The sequence below is a fragment of the Stegostoma tigrinum genome, chromosome 28, assembly GCF_030684315.1.
Source record: "Stegostoma tigrinum isolate sSteTig4 chromosome 28, sSteTig4.hap1, whole genome shotgun sequence".
Classification (NCBI taxonomy): domain Eukaryota; kingdom Metazoa; phylum Chordata; class Chondrichthyes; order Orectolobiformes; family Stegostomatidae; genus Stegostoma; species Stegostoma tigrinum.
Genome location: NC_081381.1, coordinates 48,672,871 through 48,695,516, shown reverse-complemented (window position 1 = coordinate 48,695,516; position 22,646 = coordinate 48,672,871). Strand labels below are relative to the sequence as shown.

At 43.3% G+C, this 22,646-nt stretch overlaps 1 protein-coding gene across 2 annotated transcripts in view; it reads right to left on the bottom strand.

The window, feature by feature from the left end:
- The window catches only part of LOC125466639 (ephrin type-B receptor 2), a 761,045-nt gene extending 738,744 nt beyond the window's left edge, over positions 1-22,301 (bottom strand). For both annotated transcript variants that reach the window (XM_048561431.2, XM_048561432.2), the window contains exon 1: positions 21,967-22,301. In XM_048561431.2, coding sequence (XP_048417388.1) covers positions 21,967-22,102 — 136 coding nt within the window. In that variant the 5' untranslated portion in view covers positions 22,103-22,301. The remainder of the gene's footprint in view (positions 1-21,966) is intronic.
- Positions 22,302-22,646: the final 345 nt, after the last annotated feature.

Genomic DNA, 22,646 nt, shown 5'->3' with positions numbered 1-22,646 from the left:
TCTCCCCCCAACACACACACACTTTCTCTCTCTTTCCCACACACCCAGTCTCTTTACGTCTCTCTCACAGACATGTGCACACTCTCACATACGCACAGTCAAACACACACGCACTCTGTCGTTTACATGTGTGCACACTCTCTCTCTCTCTCTCTCTCTCTCACACGAGTACACATTCTCTTTGTCTTTGCTGTGTGCACAATCTCTCTTTCTCTCATGCGCACGTGCGCACATATTCTCTCTTGTGCATGCGCGCACAGTCCAATGATGGACAGGCTAGGTGGATTGGCCATGCTAAAATTGCCCGTAGTGTTCAGGTGTGTGTGGGTAATAGGGGGAATGGGTCTGGATGGGATGCTTCAAGGGGAGGTGTGGACATGTTGGGCCGAAGGGCCTATTTCCTCACTGTAGGGAATCTAATCTAATCTAAAACACACATTCCGTCATGCGCACACACATTCTCTCTCTCACGCACTCGCACACTCACATTCTCTCTCATGCTCACGCACACACACATTCTCTCTCTCATGCACACACATGCCCACACCCTGTCTCTTTAAGTCTCCCTCACACATAAACTACAAATGCACACGCTCACACACAGTCACATGCGCACACTCTTGCTCACGTGTACACATTCTCTCCCTCTCTCGCACAGAGTTACACACACACACACAAACACACACACAAATAAATCTATGGAGTGAATTTGCATTTGCAATGTTGGAATTGTAGATACATTCTATTTTGTTCAACAACTGCACAAATGTTATGGCATTTTATAAATTCCTACCTTGGAAATAAAACCATTCAGTCTCTAAGTTGATACACCGCCAGATTCTAAGCAAGGCCTCACACCTAAAATGTATTGCCTGACCTAGGATGTCACTTCTGGTATATTGAGGAACTGATAAAACCTTTCGTTACCTCAGGTAAGTGACTTGGAAGAAATTTGTGAATTTGCATATGAATCTTTTCTATCCGATTCAAGATTTAACAATCATCTTAGGTTTGTTCAACACTGCATCAGTTCTTTGACCTTTGAACTTTTGCTTCTAAATTCTGTGTCTGATGCCACGTCTCTCAATGACACCTGAAGAAGGAGTGAGACTCCCAAAGCTTGTGGCTTCAAAAAAAATTGTTACTCTGTCACCTGCTGTTGTGCGATTTTTGACCTTGACAAATATCTCGGTGAGAGAATCGCAAGAATTCTCCAAGTAAAAAAAGTTTAGGGCGGCACAGTGACTCAGTGGTTAGTACTGCTGCCTCACAGCGCAAGGGACCCGGGTTCGATTCCCACCTCGGGCGACTGTCTGTGTGGAGTTTGCACATTCTCCCTGTGTCTGCGTGGGGCAGTGTGGACTTGTTGGCCTGAAGGGCCTGTTTCCACACTGTAGGGAGCCTAATCTAATCTCGTTAAACAATAAAAAAAACTTTCGTCTCTGCTCTGGTTCTTTTCTTTTACACATTCACAGGATGAGAGAATTGTTGGCTCAGCCAACATTGATTTTCCACCTGTAACTGCCCAGAGGGTAGTGAAGAGTCATCCACCTTGCTGTGGGCTGGGAGTCACCTGTGGGCTAGTCAAGGATGACAGTTTCTGTCCCTAGTGGGCATTAGTCAACCAAATGTTTTTTTTCTGAAAGAGATATGTAGTTTTTTTTAAGATTCCCTACAGTGTGGAAACAGGCCCTTCAGCCCAGTAAGTCCACACCGCCCCTTGAAGCATCCCACCCAGACCCATCCCCATATAACCCACGTACCCCTGAACACTATGGGCAATTTAGCATGGCCGATCCACCTAGCCTGCACATCTTTGGACTGTGGGAGGAAACCAGAGCACCTGGAGAAAACCCACGCAGACACAGGGAGAATGCGCAAACTCCGCACAGACAGTTACCTGAGGCTGGAATCGAACCCGGGTCACTGGCGCTGTGAGGCTGCAATGCTAGCCACTGAGCCACCGTGCCGCCCCAATCTGTTATTATTAGTCTCTTAATTCCAGACTTTTATTGAGTTCAAATTCCACCATCTGCCATGATGGGATTCAAACACCTCTCCACAGAACATTACCTGGGTTTTTGGATTAACAGCGTCGTAAATTACGGAAAATCTTCATGACTTTGAACAACTTTTTGTAAAACTTCCCTGTTCTGTTCTAATAATATCAATCCCCAGTTGCAGATATTGCTGCATGGAGCATAAGAATAAATCATGCTTGGCAAATAACAATCCATTCTGGGTCAAAACCAGAAACTGCTGGAGAAACTCAGCTCGTCCAGCTGCATCTGTGACAAGGAAGCAGAATTAATGTTTCGAGTCCAGTGACCCTTCTTCAGGACTAGTTCCGGCATTCACAGTTCTTTTAATTCTGTCTGGGTCTCTGGGTATCCAGGCAATAGGAGCACAGAATTCATAGAATCCCTACAGCATGGAAGCAGGCCATTCAGCCCATCAAGTCCACGCCGCCCATCTGAAGAGCATCCCATGCAGACCCACACCCACCTGTCCCTGCAAATGTTTTCGTTACATCTAAGTGTTTGTTCCAAACAGCAGAATGTACCAAAAGGGATAACTGAACTGCAGATTCCACAAACACGTCAATTTTGCAGTATGAATGCTGATGCAGACAGCAGCAACTTTCTAACAATTGGGCTGAAACTGGCTGACCTTCAATCTAGTACCAGGGGACAATTAGCAGGGGGTAAATAGCAAGGAATGAGAAGCAGGAATGCAGCAGGATGAATAACGGGGCTTGAGTACCGGGGAGCAGAGTGAACAGTGGGACTGAACAGCAGGGAGTGAACAGCAAGGCATGAAATGCAGAGAGTGAATAGCACTGTGTGAATAACAAGAAATGAAAGGGCTGGGGGGGATGGGGTGGGAGGTGGGAAGGTTAGCAGCAGGAAATGAATAGCAGGTTGCAAACTGCAGAGTGTAGATAGCAAAGTGTAAACAGCATTACGGGAAAAAACAGAATGTGACACCAGGGAGAGAACAGCAGGATGGGATTAGCAACATGGGAATAAGAGGGAGTGAATAGAAGGGACTGAACAATAGGATGAGAATAACAAAATGTGAATTGCACAGTTTGAACAGCAGGGAACAAAAAAAAAGTGCAAATAGATGGAAAGGAATAGAAGCATGTGAATAGTAGGGGGTGAGTACCAGGGAGTGAAGAGGAGGACATGAATAGCAAGGGAATAAACAAGATGATGTAACAGCAGGAATGAATAGTAGCAGGCTGTGAATAGCAGGGAATAAACAGAAGGGAGTGAACAATAGGAGGTGAAGAACAGAACATAGAACATTACAGCACAGAACAGGCCCTTCGGCCCTCGATGTTGTGCCGACCTGTCATACCGATCTCAAGCCCATCTAACCTACACTATTCCATGTACGTCCATATGCTTGTCCAATGACGACTTAAATGTACCTAAAGTTGGCAAATCTACTACCGTTGCAGGCAAAGCGTTCCATTCCCTTACTACTCTCTGAGTAAAGAAACTACCTCTGACATCTGTCCTGTATCTTTCACCCCTCAATTTAAAGCTATGTCCCCTCGTGCTCGCCATCACTATCCTAGGAAAAAGGCTCTCCCTATCCACCCTATCTAACCCTTTGATTATCTTATATGTCTCAATTAAGTGACCTCTCAACCTTCTTCTCTCTAATGAAAACAGCCTCAAGTCACTCAGCCTTTCCTCGTAAGACCTTCCCTCCATACCAGGCAACATCCTAGTAAATCTCCTCTGCACCCTTTCCAAAGCTTCCACATCCTTCTTATAATGTGGTGACCAGAACTGTACACAATACTCCAAGTGCGGCCGCACCAGAGTTTTGTACAGCTGCAGCATAACCTCTTGGTTCCGGAACTCGATCCCTCTATTAATAAAAGCTAAAACACTGTATGCCTTCTTAACAGCCCTGTCAACCTGGGTGGCAACTTTCAAGGATCTGTGTACATGGACACAAGATCTCTCTGCTCATCTACACTACCAAGAATCTTACCATTAGCCCAGTACTTTGCCTTCCGGTTACTCCTATCAAAATGCATCACCTCACACTTGTCCGAAATTAAACTCCATTTGCCACCTCTCAGCCCAGCTCTGCAGCTCATCTATGTCTCTCTGCAACCTACAGCATCCTTCGTCACTATCCACAACTCCACCGACCTTAGTGTCGTCTGCAAATTTACTAACCCATCCTTCTACGCATTCATCCAGGTCATTTATAAAAATGACAAACAGCAGTGGACCCAACACTGACCCTTGCGGTACACCACTAGTAACTGGTCTACAGGATGAACATTTCCCATCAACTACCACCCTCTGCCTTCTTTTAGCAAGCCAATTTCCGATCCAAACTGCTATATCTCCCACAATTCCATTCCTCCGCATTTTGTACAATAGCCTACTGTGGGGAACCTTATCGAATGCCTTGCTGAAATCCATATGCACCACATCAACTGGTTTACTCTCATCTCCCTGTTTGGTCACCTTCTCAAAGAACGCAATAAGGTTTGTGAGGCACGACCTACCCTTCACAAAACCGTGCTGACTATCCCTAATCAATTTATTCTTTTCTAGATGATTATAAATCCTATCCCTTATAACCTTTTCCAACACTTTACCAACAACTGAGGGAAGGCTCACTGGTCTATAATTACCAGGGTTGTCTCTACTCCCCTTCTTGAACAGGGGAACCACATTTGCTATCCTCCAGTCGTCTGGCACTATTCCTGTAGACAATGACAAGTTAAAGATCAATGCCAAAGGCTCGGCAATCTCCTCCCTGGTTTCCCAAAGGATCCGAGGATAAATCCCATCCGGCCCAGGGGACTTATCTATCTTCACACTCTGAAGGACTTCTAATACCTCTTCCTTGTGAACCTCAATCCCACCTAGTCTAGTAGCCTGTATCTCAGTATTCTCCACAACATTGTCGCTTTCTAGAGTGAATACTGTTGAAAAATATTCATTTAGCGCTTCCCCTATCTCATCTGACTCCACACACAACTTCCCATTACTATCCTTGATTGGCCCTAATCTTACTTTCGTCATTCTTTTATTCCTTAAGTACCTATAGAAAGCCTTAGGGTTTACCCTGATCCTATCCGCCAACAACTTCTCATGTCTCCTCCTGGCTCTTCTGAGCTCTCTAAGGGATTCAGTAGCAGAGTTTATATAACATGACGTGTAATGAACATCGAACAGTTCATGACAGAAACAGGCCTTTCACCAACCATGATTCCAAATTAAACTAACCCCATCTGGCAGCACATGGAACACATCCTTCTATTCCCTGCCTGCTCATGTATCTATCGAATTGCCTCTTAAACAGAGCAATTGTACCTGCTTCTATCACTTCCTCTGGCAGCGTGTTTTGGACAACCACCATGCTCTGCATGAAAATTTGCCTCACACATCTCCTTTAAACCTTCCCTCTCTCACCTTAAACCTATTCCCTCTACTGTTTCCCACCCTGGGAAAGAGATTCCACCTATCCACCCTATCAATGCTTCTCTGAATTTTATATACTTCTCTCAGGTCACCCCTCAGCCTCTAACATTCCAGCAGAAATAATCAAGTTTGTCCAAACTGCCCTTGTAGCTACTATACTCCAATCCAGGCAATATCCTGTTAACCCTCTTTTCCACCCTCTCCAAAGCTTCCACATCCTTCCTATGATGTGAGGACCTGAACTGCATATAATATCCAAGTGTGGCCTAACTAAAATCTTATACAGCTGCAACATAACTTGCTAACACTCATATTCAATGCCATGACGGATGAAGGCAAGCATGCCGTATGCCCTCTATACCACCTTTTCAACTTGTGTTGCCACTTTCAGGGAGCTATCACATCACACTCTGTCCAGATCAGATTTCATCTGCCATTTCTCTGCAACTGATCTATTGTCCTGCTGCATCCTTTGACAATTATTCTTACGGTTCGGAACTCCAGCAACTGTTGTATCGCCTGCAAACTTACTGATCAGACCTACATTTTCATCAAAATCATTTACATATATGACAAACAACAGAGATCCCAGCACTGATCCCATGGAACACCATTGGTCACAGATGTTCAGTCAGAAAAACACCACTCCATTATTCATCTGACTTCTTTGGCCAAGCTTTATATACAATTTAGCAACTCACCATGGATCACGTGACTTAATCTTATAGACCAGTCTGCCATGAAGCATATCGATGAATAAACAAAGTTTATACAGCCTACAACCATAGACCTATCCTCAACAATCTTTGTCACTTCATCAAAGATCTCAAATTTGTGAAACAAGATCTCTTTCTTCTCCTCACAAAGCTGTGCTGACAATCTATATTAAGTCCATCATTTTCCAAGTATGAGTAAGTCCTGTCCCTAAAAATCTCTTCTGATAATTTCCCCAACTTTGATGTAAGGCACTGGTGCAAAATAACCTCCTGAATTATCCCTGTTGCCCTTCTTAAGCAAAGAAAGTACATTGACACTTCTCCAGTCTTCTGGGACCTCGCCTGTGGTTAGACAGGATATGAAGATCTTTGTCAAAACCCCAGCAATCTCACCCTTGCAACATATCCCATCAGGCCCTAGGGACTTATCTACTGTCATGTTTTTCAAGACACCCAAGACCTCCTCCTTCTTGATATCAACATGCTCTAGAATATCAAAATACCTCTCTTCTAATTTGACCAAAATGCCCTTTCCCTTGGTGAATATCAATGCAAAGTAATCATTGAGGATCCCACCCACTTTCTCTGGTTCCACACGAGTTCCCTCCTTTGTCATTGAGTGGACCTAACCTTTCTCCAGTTATCCTCTTGTTCCTAACATACGAACAAAGGGCCTTAAGATTCTCCTTAATCCTACTTGCCAAGGACATTTCATGTCCTCTATCTAAACCTAATTCCTGGTTTAAGTTCTTTCCTGCGATCTTTATATTTTTCAAGGGCTTTGTCTGATTTCAGTTTCTGAAACCTTGCATACATTTCCTTTTGCTTTTTGGCTAAACTTTCAATGTCTCTTGTCATCCAGGGTTCCCAAAGCTTGCCATTCCTATTTTTCATCCTCACAGTAAAGTATTGGCCCTGAACTATGATCAACTGACATTTAAAAACACTCCCACAGATCAGATGTAGATTTACCCTCCAACAGCCACTCCCTATCTACTTTCTCCAGTTACTTCCAACACTATTGTAATTAATTTTCTCCTAATTTAGTATTTTCTGCTGAGAACCAGTCCTAACCTTATCTACAACTAGCTTAAAACTTAAGAGTTTCCAAAATGCTCCCCTACTCCAACTTTAATTACCTGGTCAAGTTCATTCCTGTACGAGGTCTAGTATGGCTCCTTCCCTAGTTGGAATATCTGCATTTTGTTTCAAGAAGAACTCTTGGATGCACCTTACAAATTCTGCCCCATCCAAACACCCTGACACTAAGTCAATGCAGTGGAAGTTAAAAGCACTGACTACCACAGCCCTGTTGTTTTCTTTACATCTTTGCATGATTTGCTTACACCTCTGTTACCCTAACTCCTTGATGGCTGTTGGGAGGTGTATAGTAAAACTCCATCATTGAGATTACACCTTTCTTATTCCTAAATTCTACCCATGATCTCACTGAATGAGCCCTCCAAGATGTCCACTCTCAGTACAGCTCTGATAGTCTCCTTAATTAGACAGGATAGTTTAGAATGAACTGCAGGTGGTGAACAACAGGGGTTTTGAAGAGCGGACATAAACAGGAGGATGTGAAGAACAAGGAGTGAACAGCACAGGGTGAATGGCAGAATGTGAAGAGCAAGAGGCTAATAGCAGGATGTGAACAGCAGGGGGCATATGGCAGAGCGTGCCTAGTAGGATGTGATTAAGAGGGGGAGAATGGCAGTGCATGAATTGCTCAGGAACGCGATCAGCAGGGCATGAATAGCAGGGAGTGGTTTGCTGGCCATGAGTTGCAGGGATTGATGAGTATGGTGTGATTAACAACCCACAAAAAACAGGGAGTAAATAGCATGGTGTGTATAGCAGACTGTGTTAAGGAGCCCTGAACAGCAGGGTGGGTATAGCAGGGAGGGATTGGCAGATTGTGAATAGAAGGGGGAGAACAGCAGGATGCAAAATAGCAAGGAGTGTACTGCTGTGAATGAATCACCTCACACCCTTCCACATTAAACTCCATTTGCCACCTCTCAGCCCAGCTCTGGGTCTAGGCCGGAAACGTCAGCTTTCCTGCTCCTAAGATGCTGCTTGGCCTGCTGTGTTCATCCAGCACCTTGTTATCTTAGCCAGGGGTGTATAGCAGGATGTGAATAGAAGAAAGTCAATAGCAAGGCATGATTTGAAAAGGATGATTAGAAGGGAGTAGAAAGCAGATAGGGGATAGCAGGGAGTGAGTGGCATGGTGTGAACAGCAACGCACAATACACAGGACATGAATAGCAGTGAGTGAATAGCATGGAATAACAAACAGGGAGTGAACAGCAAATCAGTAGGGAGCAAATGGCAGACTGTGGGTAATGAAGAGTACTTGACAGTATGTGCATACCAGGATGATTAAAAGTGAGCGGATAGCAGAGAGTGAACAGCAGTGAGAATAGCAGGTGGATTCAGAGGGTATGTACAGTAGGTAAAAGGAGACTATGTACTCAGCAAGAAGTGAAATCAGAGCACAAAATGGAAAACATGAATAGCAAAGAGCGAACAGCAAACAGTGAATAGCAGGATCATTGGAAGAGAACAAGTAGCACTGTACAGAAAGCAGGGTGTGAACAGAATTAGTTAAGTGTGAAGAGCAGGTTGAAAGTTGGAGTGAGTAGCAGGGTGTGTTTAATATTGTTAACGAAGTAAGCATGAGAGCAAGAGGTGATATCAGATGCTACTCAGAGAGTAGTAAGGGAATGGAACGCTTTGCCTGCAACGGTAGTAGATTCGCCAACTTTAGGTACATTTAAGTCGTCATTGGATAAGCATATGGACATACATGGAATAGTGTAGGTCAGATGGGCTTGAGATTGGTATGACAGGTCGGCACAACATCGAGGGCCGAAGGGCCTGCACTGTGCTGTAATGTTCTATGTTCTATGTTCTAGAACAAGCAGCAGGACATAAACATCTGAATGAATAACAGGATGAGAGTGAATGGTGGGGTGCAACTGTCGGGGTATGAAGAGCAGGGTATAAACAGCTAAGTGAATAGCAATATGTGGATTACAGGTGAGAATACGAGGATGTGAATAATTAGGGTGATTAGCTAACTGTGACTATCAGGGTTTTATCAGCAGGGTGTATATAGTGGGGTAAAGGGGTGGGTGTGCAGAGCAAGGTGTGATACCAGGAAGAAATAGCATGACACAAACTGCAGATAGTGAACAAAAGAAGTGAATAGCAGGGTGTCAACAGCAGGGGGAGAATAGCAGTTTGTGAACAGCAAGGAGGTTAGCAAGCTGTGAATATCAATGTGTGAACAGCAAGGTTTGAATCGGAAGGTGTGAATGGCAGTTTGATTAGAAGGGTGTGAACAGTGGTGTAAATAACAGTGATTAACAGCAACAACTGAATATCAGGATGAATGGCAAGGCTGAATATCAGTGTGTGAATGGCAGGGTGATCAGCAGGACGTGAACAATGCTGTGAAGAACTGAGCGAATATCAAGGTTTGAAAAGCAGGGCGAAAGTTGCTATGTTTAAAGGAGCGAGTGAGTAACAAGGTGCGAATAGCTGGATGTGAATAGCAAGCAGAACAAGAAGTGAATTGCATATTGTGAGCAAAAAGGTGTAAGTAATGTTTTTGAGAAGATTTGTAGCTCAGGCTGCGGATGAGGTTGTAGACTTGTTCACTGAGCCGGTGTGTTTGATTTCAGACGTTTCATCACCATGCGAGGTAACATCGTCAGCGTCCATCCGGTGAAGCGTTGATGTTCTGATCTGCTTGTTATTTATATGCCTCATCTTGCTGGGGTGGTTGAAATCACTCCTGGTTCTGTTTTTCAGTGGTTTGTATGTTTGGGTCCAGTTCAGTGCGTTTGTTGATGGAGATCCGTTTGGAATGCCAGGCCTCCAGGAATTCCCTGGCATTTCTCTGTTTGGCCTGTGCTATTATAAATGTGTTGTCCCAGTTGAATTTATGTCTTTCTTTGTCCCTGAGACCTGAGAGAATTGGTTGTGTCTCTTGGTTGCCAGTTAGTATCCATGTATCCTTATTGTCAGTTTTCTTCCAGTTTGGCCTATATAAATAATGTTTCTTACAATTCTTGCGTGGTATTTTGTAGGTTAGTTTTAGTGGGTGTGGGTATGGGATCCTTTACGTTCGTCAGTAGCTGTCGCAGGGTGATTGTTGGTTTGTGGGTTAACCTAATACCAAGCAGTTGAGTGGTCTTGTGATCATCTTGGATAAGTCTCTGATGTATGGTAAGGTGGCTAGTGTGTCTGGCTGAGTTGTGGTCGACCAGGAATTCCTAGAGACCCGGCATTCCAAATGGAACTCCATCAACAAACACGCCGAACTGGACCCGTTCTACAAACTACTAAAAAAAACAGAACCGGAAGTGATGCCAACCACCCCAGCAAACCAAGACATATAAATAACAAGCAGGACAGAACCAGAGTTGCACTGACAATGTTCCCTAGCAGGGTGACGAGTCCTCTGCAATAAAACACGCTGGCTCGGCAAGCAAGTCCAGAACCTTAGAGTGTGAATAGTGAAATGTAAATAATAAGGTGATTAGCTACTGTATTGTAGGGTGAAGGGGTGGGAATGAAGAGCAGGAGGTGATACTAGTAACAAATAGCAGGGGACAAATAGCAAAGAGTGAACAGCAATAAGTGAAGAACAAGCTGTGACGAGGAGGGGGAGACTAGCAGCTTGTGAATAGCAGGGAGGTTAGTTAAATGTGAATATCAGTGTATAGATTCAGTGTACAAGGTTTGAATCAGAAGGTATGAATAACAGTGTGATTAAAAGGGTGAGAACAGTGGTGTTAATAGTAGAAATGAAATAGCATCGACTAAATATCAGGTGAACAGCAAGGTGTTTATCAATATATGAATAACAGGGTTATTAGCAGGATGTGAATGATGTTGTAAATGAAGCAGGCATGAAGAACAGGGTAAACATCATGTATGAAAAGTAGGGTAAAAAATAGTAGGTCAGGAGTAGCAAGGTTCAAAAGAGCAAGGGAATAACAATGGTGTAAATAACAGCCTGTAAACAATTGGGTAAATAGCATGGATTTAATAGCATTGATAATAATACAATGTGTTTATGTGGGTGTGAATAGCAGTCGGGAATAGCAGGGTTGAATGACAGAGAGTGAATGGCAGGATATAAATTGGAGGAAGAAAATTGTGAGGTGTGACTAGCAGGAATTAGAGATCATGGCTTGAATTACAGGGAAGGTAGTCATCGTGAACAGCTTTATACGACGAATAGCTATATATGACTGAGATAGCAGGAACTGCAGATGCTGGAGAATCGGAGATGACAAAGTGTAGAGCTGGATGAGCACAGCAGGCCAAGCAGTATCAGAGGAGCAGGAAAGCTAGTGTTTCGGGCCTAGACCCTTCTTCAGAAATTTCTGATGAAGGGTCTAGGCCTGAAACGTCAGCTTTCCTGCTCCTTTGACGCTGCTTGGCCTGCTGTGTTCATCCAGCTCTACACCTTGTTATCTCAGCTATATATGACTATCAGGTTGTGAATAACAACAGGAAGCAAACAGTGATAATGGGAACTGCAGATGCTGGAGAATCCAAGATAATAAAATGTGAGGCTGGATGAACACAGCAGGCCCAGCAGCCTCTCAGGAGGACAAAAGCTGACGTTTCGGGCCTAGGCCCTTCTGAGTCTAGGCCTGAAACGTCAGCTTTTGTGCTCCTGGGCCTGCTGTGTTCATCCAGCCTCACATTTTATTATCTAGGAAGCAAACAGTGGTGTGATTTGGAGGATGTGAATACTGGATATCCATGGATTGTGAATATAACACTGAATAGTAGTGTTTGACAAACAAGGTGAGTAGCAGGGTGCGAATAACAAGATCCGAGCAGGGTATGAAAGGCAAGCTACAAATATCAGGGCTTGAATATCAGTATTCAATAACAGGGAGTAAATCAGGGAGTGAATTAGTAGGTTGAATAGGAGAGCATGAATGGCAGGGAGTGAAAGCAGGATGACTTGCAGACTATGAATAACGAAAGAGTAGCAGGGTGTGAGGAGCAGGATGCCAAAAGCAAAGGATATACAGCAGCAAGATTAGCCGGGTGTGAATAGTAGGTTGTAACAGCAGAACATGATTAGCAGACAGTGGTTATCAGTGTATAATTACCAGCGTGAATAGCAGGGGATGAATGGCTGGGTGTGAATAGGAGGGGTTGAATAGTATTGTTATTGTTAAGGTATGTGCAGTGAGGATACCAGGGCAGGAATAGCAGGGTTGAATAGCTATGTTTCAATTACACTTGATCAGCACAGTGTAACCAGCAAGGAGTGAATACGAGACAGTGATTAGCAGAGTATGAATAGCAGGGTACGAATAGTTGCCATTCAGCAAAGTGTGAAAGGCAGTGTGTGAATAACAGGGTGGTCAACAGGGAGTGAACAGCAGGCTGTGGTCAATACAGAGTGAATCACAGGGAGTGAATCAATGTGGTTTGTGCATACAACGTAAACATTCAAACTACGAACATGGATTGTGCTTTAGGCGTCTTTACACCAAACAAATATTTTTTATCCTTGGGCACAAGAGGTTCAGGATCCCACTACAAGTTGAGAACAAAGAATGTCTAGAATTTCTCAAAAGTGACTCAGTCCATAGCACAGAGATAAGAAGATGTCGGGCTAGATGAACACAGCAGGCCAAGCAGCATCAGAGGAGCAGGAAGGCTGACGTTTCGGGCCTAGGTCCTTCTTCAGAAATGGCTATGAATAAGGAAAGAATAGCAGGGTGTGAGGAGCAGGATACCAAAATCAAAGGGTATACAGCAGCAAGATTAGCTGGGTGTCAATAGTAGGTTGTAATAGTGGAACATGATTAGCAGACAGTGGATATCAGTGTGTAATTAACAGCGTGAATAGCTAAGTGTGAATAGCAGGGAATGAATGGCTGGGTGTGAATAGGAGGGCATTTCTGAAGAAGGATCTGGGCCCAAAACGTCAGCCTTCCTGCTCCTCTGATGCTGCTTGGCCTGCTGTGTTCATTCTGCTCTATACCTCGTTATCTCAGATTCTCCAGCATCTGCAGTTCCTACACTTTCAGTCCATAGAACACTTGCTTCTGAATCCAAAGATTGTGGGTTCAGTCCAAAAATCAAAGCTGTCAATTCCATTGCAATACTGGAGGACTATTACACTGTTAGAACATAGAACACTACAGTGCAGTACAGGCCCTTGCCCTCAGTGTTGCGCCGACCTGTGAAACCAAACCGAAGCCCATCTAACCTACATTATCCCATTATTATCCATATATTTATCCAATGACCATTTAAATGCCCTTAAATTTGGCAAGTCTATTACTGCTGCATGCCCTTACTACTCTCTGAGTAAAGAATCTACCTCTGACATCTTTCCTATATCTATCACCCCTCAATTTATACCTAGGTCTCCTCGTGCTAGCCATCTCCATCCGTGGAAAAAGGCTCTCACTGTCCACTCTATCTAATCCTCTGATCATCTTGTATGTCTCTATTAGGTCACCTATCAACCTTTTCCTTTCGAGCGAAAACAGCCTCAAGTCCCTCAGCCTTTCCTCATAAGACCTTCCCTCCATACCAGGCAACATCCTGGTAAATACCCTCTGCACCCTTTCCAATGTTTCCACATCCTTCCAAAAATGCGGCGATCAGAACTGCACGCAATACTCCAAGTGCGGCCGCACCAGAGTTTTGTACAGCTGCAATAGGAATCTCATGGCTCCAAAACTCAATCCCTCTGCCAATAAAACCTAACAAACAGTACGCCTTCTTAACAACCCAATCAACCTGGGTGGCAACTTTCAGAGTCTGTGCACATGGACACCGAGATCTCTCTGCTCATCCACACTACCAAGAATCTTACCATTAGCCCAGTACTCTGTATTCCTGTTACTCCTTCCAAAGTGAATCACCTCACACTTTTCAGCATTAACCTCCATTTGCCACCTCTCTGCCCATTTCTGCAGCTTATCTACGTCCCTTGGAACCTGCAACATCCTTCCGCACTATCCACAACTCCACCAACTTTACTGTCATCTGCAAATTTGCTAACCCATCCTTCTATGCCCTCATTCAGGTCATTTATAAAAATGACAAACAGCAGTGGCCCCAAAACAGATCCTTGCGGTACACCACTAGTAATTGAACTCCACGATGAACATTTCCCAACAACCACCACCCTCTGTCTTCTTACAGCTAGCCAATTTTTGATCCAAACTGCTAAATCACCCTCAATCCCATGACTCCGTATTTTATGCAATAGCCTACTGTGAGGAACCTTATCAAATGCTTTACTAAAATCCATATACACCACATCAACCACTTTACCCTCATCCACCTGGTTGATCACCTTCTCAAATAACTCAATAAGGTTTGTGAGGCACAACCTACCCTTCACAAAACCGTGTTGATTATCCCTAATTAAATCCCTTTCTAGATGATTATAAATCCTATTTCTTGTAATCCTTTTCAACACTTTACCCACAATCGAAGTAAGGCTCACTGATCTGTAAATACCATCATTGTCCCTCTTCCCCTTCTTGAACAAGGGGACAACATTTGCTATCCTTCAGTCTTTTGGCGCTATCCTTCAGCTTTTTGGCACTATTCCTGTAGACAATGACAACATAAAGGTCAAAGTCAAAGGCTCTGTAATCTCCTCCCTAACTTCCCAGAGAATCCTAGGATACATCTCATCTGGCCCAGGGGACTTACCTATTTTCACACCTTCCAGAATTGCTGACACCTCCTTGTGAACCTCTTCCCATCTAGTCTGATAGCCTGTATCTCAGTATTCTCCTCGCCAACATTCTCTTTTTCCTGTGGGAATACTGACGAAAAATATTCTTTTAGCGCCTCTCCTATCTCTTCGGACTCCATTCACAACTTCCCACTACTGTCCTTGACTGGATGAGCTGTCTTTCAGAGGAACTATACAAAGTCCTTTTTTGTCCCTCAGGTGGGCACATACAATCCCATGGATCTATTTCAAAGAACAGCAGAGGGCTTTCTGCTGTCATTTACTGATCCTGATGAATCTTTTGAGCTCCACGCTACACATGCAGATAGACGTTCATGCTGCAATGAACATACAGCAGGACTGTGCCTCAGTGCTTAGCACTGTTGTCTCACAGTCCCAGAGGCCTGGGTTTGACTCCACCCTCAGGTAACTGTCTATTTGGAGTTTGCACATTCTCCCCTTGTCTGCATAGATTTCCTCCAGGTGCTCCAGTTTTCCAGCTGTGTGGATTAGGTGGATTGGTTACGCTAAATTGCCCCATACTGCGCAGGGGCATGTAAATTAGGTGGATTAGCTATGGGAAATGAAAGGGTAGGGAATGGGTCTGAGTGGGATGCTCTTCGGAAGTGTGGTACAGACCTGTTGGACTGAATGGCCTGTTTCCACACTGTAGGGATTCTATGATACAAAGATGGGTAATGGGGCAGGTAGAGTTGAGGAAGTGGGGAGGTTGCAGAAGGTAAGACTGGGAAACGGGCAAAGAAATAAGAATGGAATACAATGTGGGAAAGTGTGAGGTTAGACACTTTGGTAGAAAGAATAGGTGTGGACTGTTTTCTAAATGGGAAAGGCTTTGGAAATCTGAAGCACAAAGGGACTTATAAGTCCTTGTTCAGGGTTCTCTTAAGGTTGACATACTTGTTCAGTTGGCAGATATGAAGGCAAGTGCAACATCTGTATTAATTTTGAAACGACTAGAATACAAGAACAGGTATGTACTGCTGAGGCTGTACAAGTCTCTGGTCAGACTGCATTTGGAATATTGTGAGCTCCAAATCTAAGGAAGGATCTGCTGATCTTGGAAGGTGTCCAGAATAGGTTTACGTGAATGAGCTTGCAGATGAAGGGCTTGTTATGTGACAAGCAGTTGAGGACTCTGGGCTTGGAGTCCATGGAGTTTAGAAGGCTAAGGTGGCTCTCAATGAAACTTACAGAATACTGACAGGCCTGGATAGATTTCAAATAGAGAAGATATTTCGACTTGTTGAAGATTCTCGGTCCTGAGGGGACAACCTGAGTGAGGAAATGACCCTTTAGAACTGAGATAGGGAGGAATTTCTTCAGCCACAGGGTAATGAATCTGTGTAATTCATTGCCACAGCCTTCTGTGGCAGACCAAGTCATTGACTGTATTTAAGACAGAAATAGGCAACTTGATGAGGAGGAAGGGGATCAAGATTGCGGTGAAAAGCCCAGAGAATGGGGTTGAGAAATATATCCGCCACGATTGAATGTTAGAGCAGACTCAAAGCAAAGAATGGCCTGATTCTGCTTCTATGTTATATTATCTCATACAACACTAATGCTTAATCCCCACCACATTCAGAACAATACTGCACGGATGTTTAACATGCTTGATTACGCCATCCTCCGTGGAATCTATTCCTACATAGGAAAAATAAGATAAAGTGTGGAGCTGGATGAACACAGCAGGCCAAGCAGCATCTCAGGAGCACAAAAGCTGACGTTTCGGGCCCAGACTCTTCACCATAGGAAAAATAATTCTCATTTTGTTTTGTCTTGTAGTCATTTCTAGTTTAATATGTGCATGCTGAGATTCTATAATCATTGAACCTTTTCTCTGTTTGCAATGCCTATTTACTGACATGCATCCTGATTTGTACTGTGATAAAGGTAAGGGGAAGTGCCAGACAATGTGAGGTTTGGGTCAACCATCAGCTGTAGGGAGTTTACGGTCCACAATTTAAATGTTCTAGGATACTTCACAGACAACACTGATATTATTGGAATTTTTAAAACTAATCAAGCCATAGGAAGGTATGTAGCAATTTGTACTGTTGGATTTTGATTTGCATCACAAGATGGCATGATAGCATGCCTTTCAGGATCATGTGTTGAATAACATAAACTTGTACCTTTTTCATGGGCAACTGAAATTGCTGTATTTTTCTATCCCCTTAGTTAAACTGTCAATTGCAATTTACAACCGAGCCACTATACTGCAACAGACCTCTGTATTTTGAAAGGAAATTCGTCGAGTGGAGCAAAGGGAAACAAAAGGAGCTAAGAGCACGGGAGCAGCCTAGTATAGCAATGAGTGAAACCCTTGTAGAATGGTACATGCATCAAAATAGAATATAATGCAAAATAAAATGTAGAAATCAGCAAACAGGAGAGTGTTCAAAATACCAGAAAATAAAGATGTAATTCTGCCCCTCAAACTGTCTGATGAGGAACAATTCCAATAATTTCCTTCAAGTTCAAAATTTAATCGCTATTCACAATTTCCATTCCTATCCTGTATAAGCATTGCTACCTCCTTTGTCTCCATTTTCTAAAGGTTCAGTATTCAATGAAACCCTGCTCATTTTGATGCTTCACTTATCTGTCAATCTGTATTGTCACTTGTCCTCAAACGTTCAATTTTCTCACACATATTCAAGTTATCATTTCTTTCTGGGTTTGTGTCAGCTCCGTGTAAATGTCTGCAGCTGTCTCTAATCCCTGATATAATTAAATCTGGCACAAAATGCAATGGCAGCCAATGACTGCATAAAGCAGGAAATAAATTTCAGGGCTAGTGTAGAGAAAACCATCTTGACTCACTCTCTGTACAACCCAGCAAATCTTGACTGCTGTCACTTTCCGCAACCGGTGAATTAAAAGTTTTACTAGCAGGTTGTCGTAGTACTGAACATCACAACTGTTGACAGCAGCCACAATGGAAATCCACGTAACTTCTGGACTCCTGACATAGCCCTCTTGGATACACATATACATTTTCCTTATTTCAATAACATGTCAAAATTTGCAATGTAAAATACTAATTCAATAAATTTATGAATACATACATTTCATAGAATTGTAAACAGGCTTACAACAGAGAGGCCATTCAGCCCACTGTGTCTGTGTTGGCCCTCCATTATAGCAGACTCGGCCTTTACCCCTTTTCTTAACCTGTTCAGGTTAAAGGGGAGCTGAATCTGCCTCGACTGCACTCATAGCCAGTGCACAGAACCGAACTACTCATGGATCATATCATGGCATTACAAAGTATTTCCTGTTATTTCCTTTGCTTTCTCTGTCAGTTACCATAAATCAGAGACTTCTGATTTTATAGTGCCCAAAATTTGGTACAATTCATCAATTAATACCGAATCAGGATCTCACATGACCCTTTAAGTGCTTTCTCAAACTGTCCTTTAATGATTTGTGTATAGAGACCCCAGGTCCCTCCACAATGCCTCTCCTGTAGAGTTTTGCCCTTTCTGTTAAATTACCTCTCCTCAACCTTCCTCTAAACATTATCATTTCACTCTTTTCTGCAAGAAATTTCACCTGCTTTGTGTCTGTCCATTCCACCAGTCTGTCTATGTCCTTTACAAGTTTAATACAATCACTGCCACTGTTCACCAAACTTGAAAGTTTTGTGTTATCCACAGGTTTTTAAATTGTTCTCTAGACACTCAAGTCTATGTTTTAATGTATACCATGAAAAACAATGATTCTGGTACAGTACTGAACCAGAATGTAATCCTCCAGACTGAGAAGTAACTGTTCACTGCTACTGTCCATTTCCTGTCACTCAGCCAACTTAGTTTTAACGCTGCTACTGTTCCTTCTAGACAATGGGTTGAAATTTACTCGCTATCATTTAAACACTTTTGGAAGTCCATGTACACCACATCAATCGCATTGCCCTCATCAAAATTTGCAACCAAGAGAGTTGCGTATGATTGGCTTCCAGTGACTTGTGCTGGCTGTCCTTTCTGGATCCACACTTGTGCATGTGAGTTTTAAATTTTAGTCCGGATTATCATTTCTAAAAGGTTTCTTGCCATCAAGGTCTTGGTGACTGACCTCTAGTTGTGTGGTTTATTCTGACACCCTTTTTTTCCAACATTTGCAATTCAATTCAGAGAACTTTACAGCAGTGGAACAAATTATTCAGCCTCACTGCTCTCTTCTGGTGCTTAAGTCATTTCAGCCTCCTTCATCGCTCCTCGTCTTATTATTTAACTACACCCTTCCAATGTGTTTCACCTCAAATACTTATGTAGATTCTATTTAAATGCATCTAGTGCTACTCAGCTCACAGTCACTCCATATGATAATGATTTCCACAATCACAACTCTCTCTGAGTAAAGATGTTTCTCCTGAATTCTTTATTCACTTTATTTGTGACTAGCTTTAGGGTTTTGAGATCCCCAGAGAGGTGGCTGATCTAGAAGCAAGGAAGCAGCTTTAATCTAGGTATCCCACAACCAACTAAAACCAATTAACTCATCACACACCAGCTACTCATTCTAGGATCTTTCCTGGTCTTGTGTGACTCAGTGATAATGAAACTAGCTGTCAGGAATTGAGATGGCCAGGTAATTCCTTGGGATGTTAGAATGGCAAAACCTTGGGGTTCTCAGGGACCATGTTTGGGATTTGGCATTTAGCTGCCAGAAGATCAATGCAATCTTGAACTATATTTTTATTTTTTGGTCACTTTTAGGACAAGGACATTTATTCTCTTTGTATAATTGTCCTTTTATAATAAGAGTGTCTTCTAAAACAGCTACAGTAGACTTTGTGAAAGGACTTCCATTGTTCAGTTAGCTTTCATCTATTTGCATTGTGGTTTGACGCAGGTGCTCAGCCATATCTGAGGGTTATTAACAGACTAGATATTAATGCAAGACTGCAGTTAAATTTATTACCAGACCAGGGGAAATTTAGGGGGTGTGGAGGCTGAGTGGTGAGAGGTGTTTCCAAAATGGCAGTGTCTCTACATAGTAATAAGCTAGTTGGGCTTTTACTTATAGGGACATTGTTATTTTAAAAATAATTAAAATTCACAAATTGCCATGGTGGAATTTCAACTCACATTCTTTGAATTACATTCCAGGTTGATGAGATACTAATCCTGTAACATAACCACTATAGTACCAGACTCAGACACTTTAGTAAAAACCTACAATGGAAAAAGGATAAAAAAAATTTAAACATGTACGTATTACTAACCAGACCTAAGATTGGAACTGAGAGCTGCAAACCCTTGCACCAATCTTTTGTGTGGCATCGATGAGCTCAACTAGTCATCTGACCAATGCAGTATGTGTGGTACAGTAAGAAAAACTGTAAGATATGTGTTAATAGATCAGATGTCAATTTCAGGAGAAATTCCCCACACACAGACTGGCAAGAATGTAAAAACCACTGTCACTTGGATGTTTGAAGCAGAGAGCATTGATTCATTTCAGCAGTTGCTTGGTCTATGCATGAAAGAGAAGGGATTTGAGGAATACAGAGGCGCAATGATAGTGTTGAGTAAATTACAGCTAGCTGGAGAAAACAGGGGAAACCAGTGCATCTCTGTCACAAAAAATAAATTAGTGTTCAATACAAAATATCAGCTATTCCTTGTTATGTCAAAAGCTAGCTGAAATCACATTAGTCTAGTGACCAGCAGTTTGATTCAAAGTGCTTGGTCCCTGTATTCTAATTAGCAGTTCCCAACCTCAATCCACTCCATTGCCTTCCCAACCTTTAGTTTCGGAAATGAAATGAGCAGAGCAGACACCGGAGGAAGAGACAAAGTCAAATAGCACGAACAACACCAGGGCAGATGTCAGCAGAGGCACCTGAGGGCTTGAGCATCCCTGGCCCATCAGTAAGAAAGCCAGGAGACATTTACTAACTACACAAGTATGGCCACAAATGGCACAGTTTCACTCATGAGCTGTTGTAGGTAATATAGCACTTTGACCCAGCTCTGCCATTCAATACCGTCATGGCTGACATTATGTTTACTGTTTTAATCCTCACACAGTCTCGCTTTAACTTCTCTCAGTCTCCCCCCAATTCCGTGTGCCATATTCTCCAATTCTTCACTCAATTTCCCTCCATTTTTTTCACCTATTCTCATCAGTTCCTCTCAGTCTCTCTCCAATTCCCCAAGCACCTCTCACCAATTCTCAACTAATCAAGTTCCTTATTCACTCTCTTTCCTATTCCTCATTACTTCTTTCCAAATCTTCATCTCCCAATTTTTCTCAATCCTCAATTCTTCATTCACTGTCCCTCCAGCTTCTCTCTCCCTCCAGATCCTCTCTCTCCAATTCCTCATTTTCTCTCCCCAAATCCTCTTTCAGTGTTTCTCTAATTCCCCATTCACACTCTCTCCAATTCCCCCCCTCTGCAATTCTTTATTCACTCTCTCACTCCAATTCTTTTTAAACTCTAATTCGTCGTTCCTTCTCCAATTCTTTATTCACCTTCTCTCTTCAACGCTTTGCTCACTCTCTCTCCTAATCCTCTGAGTGATGTGTTGCCAATGGAACTCGAGTGACTGACAGGGACCCACGCTAACCCAGTGATTTAAATGATGTTGAGAACTGCAGAATGAGCGCCAAAGCTCCTCACCACAAACGGAGATGTGGATACCACCGGCGAGAGAACCGTCCAGCTTTCTGTTACCCACGAGTTACACTCAAATCATGACAAATTCCTCGCTCAGAGGAAACACACAATTAATCAGGGCACACTATAGGGATACCAAAAGAAGACAACTTTGTAGCTGTGATATACACTCAAGAAGCTGTTTTTGAGAAGAGGAGACGAAGTGTTTTCTCCGAAAAATGCGAGCCATGCCCTAAGTGGCAGCAATTGGGGTCGCCTCCATCATTCTCATGCATGATGCTAACGCTCAAACTCCACCGTCAGCACGGAGCAAAATACAGAAAGTTTCACTCCGCAAATAAACAACAGCCCCCACCCCCACCCCCTCCCCGGTTGGGACTGTACCTTCCAGGGCAGAAACAGCACGCAATATCCACAATATCCAGCAGATGCCCATGGTGGGAGCTGTGAGCAGAGAGGTGCAAGCGCCCGAGCTGCGTGAACCATCCCGGAGACAGAGGCTGCAGCCAGAGCGAGCCATGTCCCAGTGCTGAGGGGAGGGATGAGAGAACACGGGGTCCACAGTCAATACAACTTCAACTTTCCACTAAATGCCACAGCCACCCGAGAAGAACAACCATGACTTGTGACTTATACTGTAGATTTATGTGTTTAAACAGACAGCCAAAAGGCTACAGTTGAAGATTTTATTGCAACATTGTGGTACACTCCCCCCTTCGACAGAGTAGTCCTGACCGGAGCTGTCAATCAGCCGGCTCTGTGAGCCGGGAGCCCGGAGTCCCTCCTGGTCATGAAGGGGGTTGGGGTTGGAGTGAGGATTATTCTCACCAGCCTCTCGGATCCTGTGACTGAGTGGATCGGTCCGGCATTTAAAGAGTTAAGGGAGATTGCAGTCCCAAACTCGGAAAATGTGGGAAATCGCTTTAGTTTCGGCTTCAGCTTCTAATCAAAATAATAATCATTTCAAACCCATCTCACTGATGAAACTGTCAAGAGTGCAAGGCACGCAGGAGACCTTCCCGAATCCTAACCCCCAAACTACTCACTATCTCCCAAACCAAAAT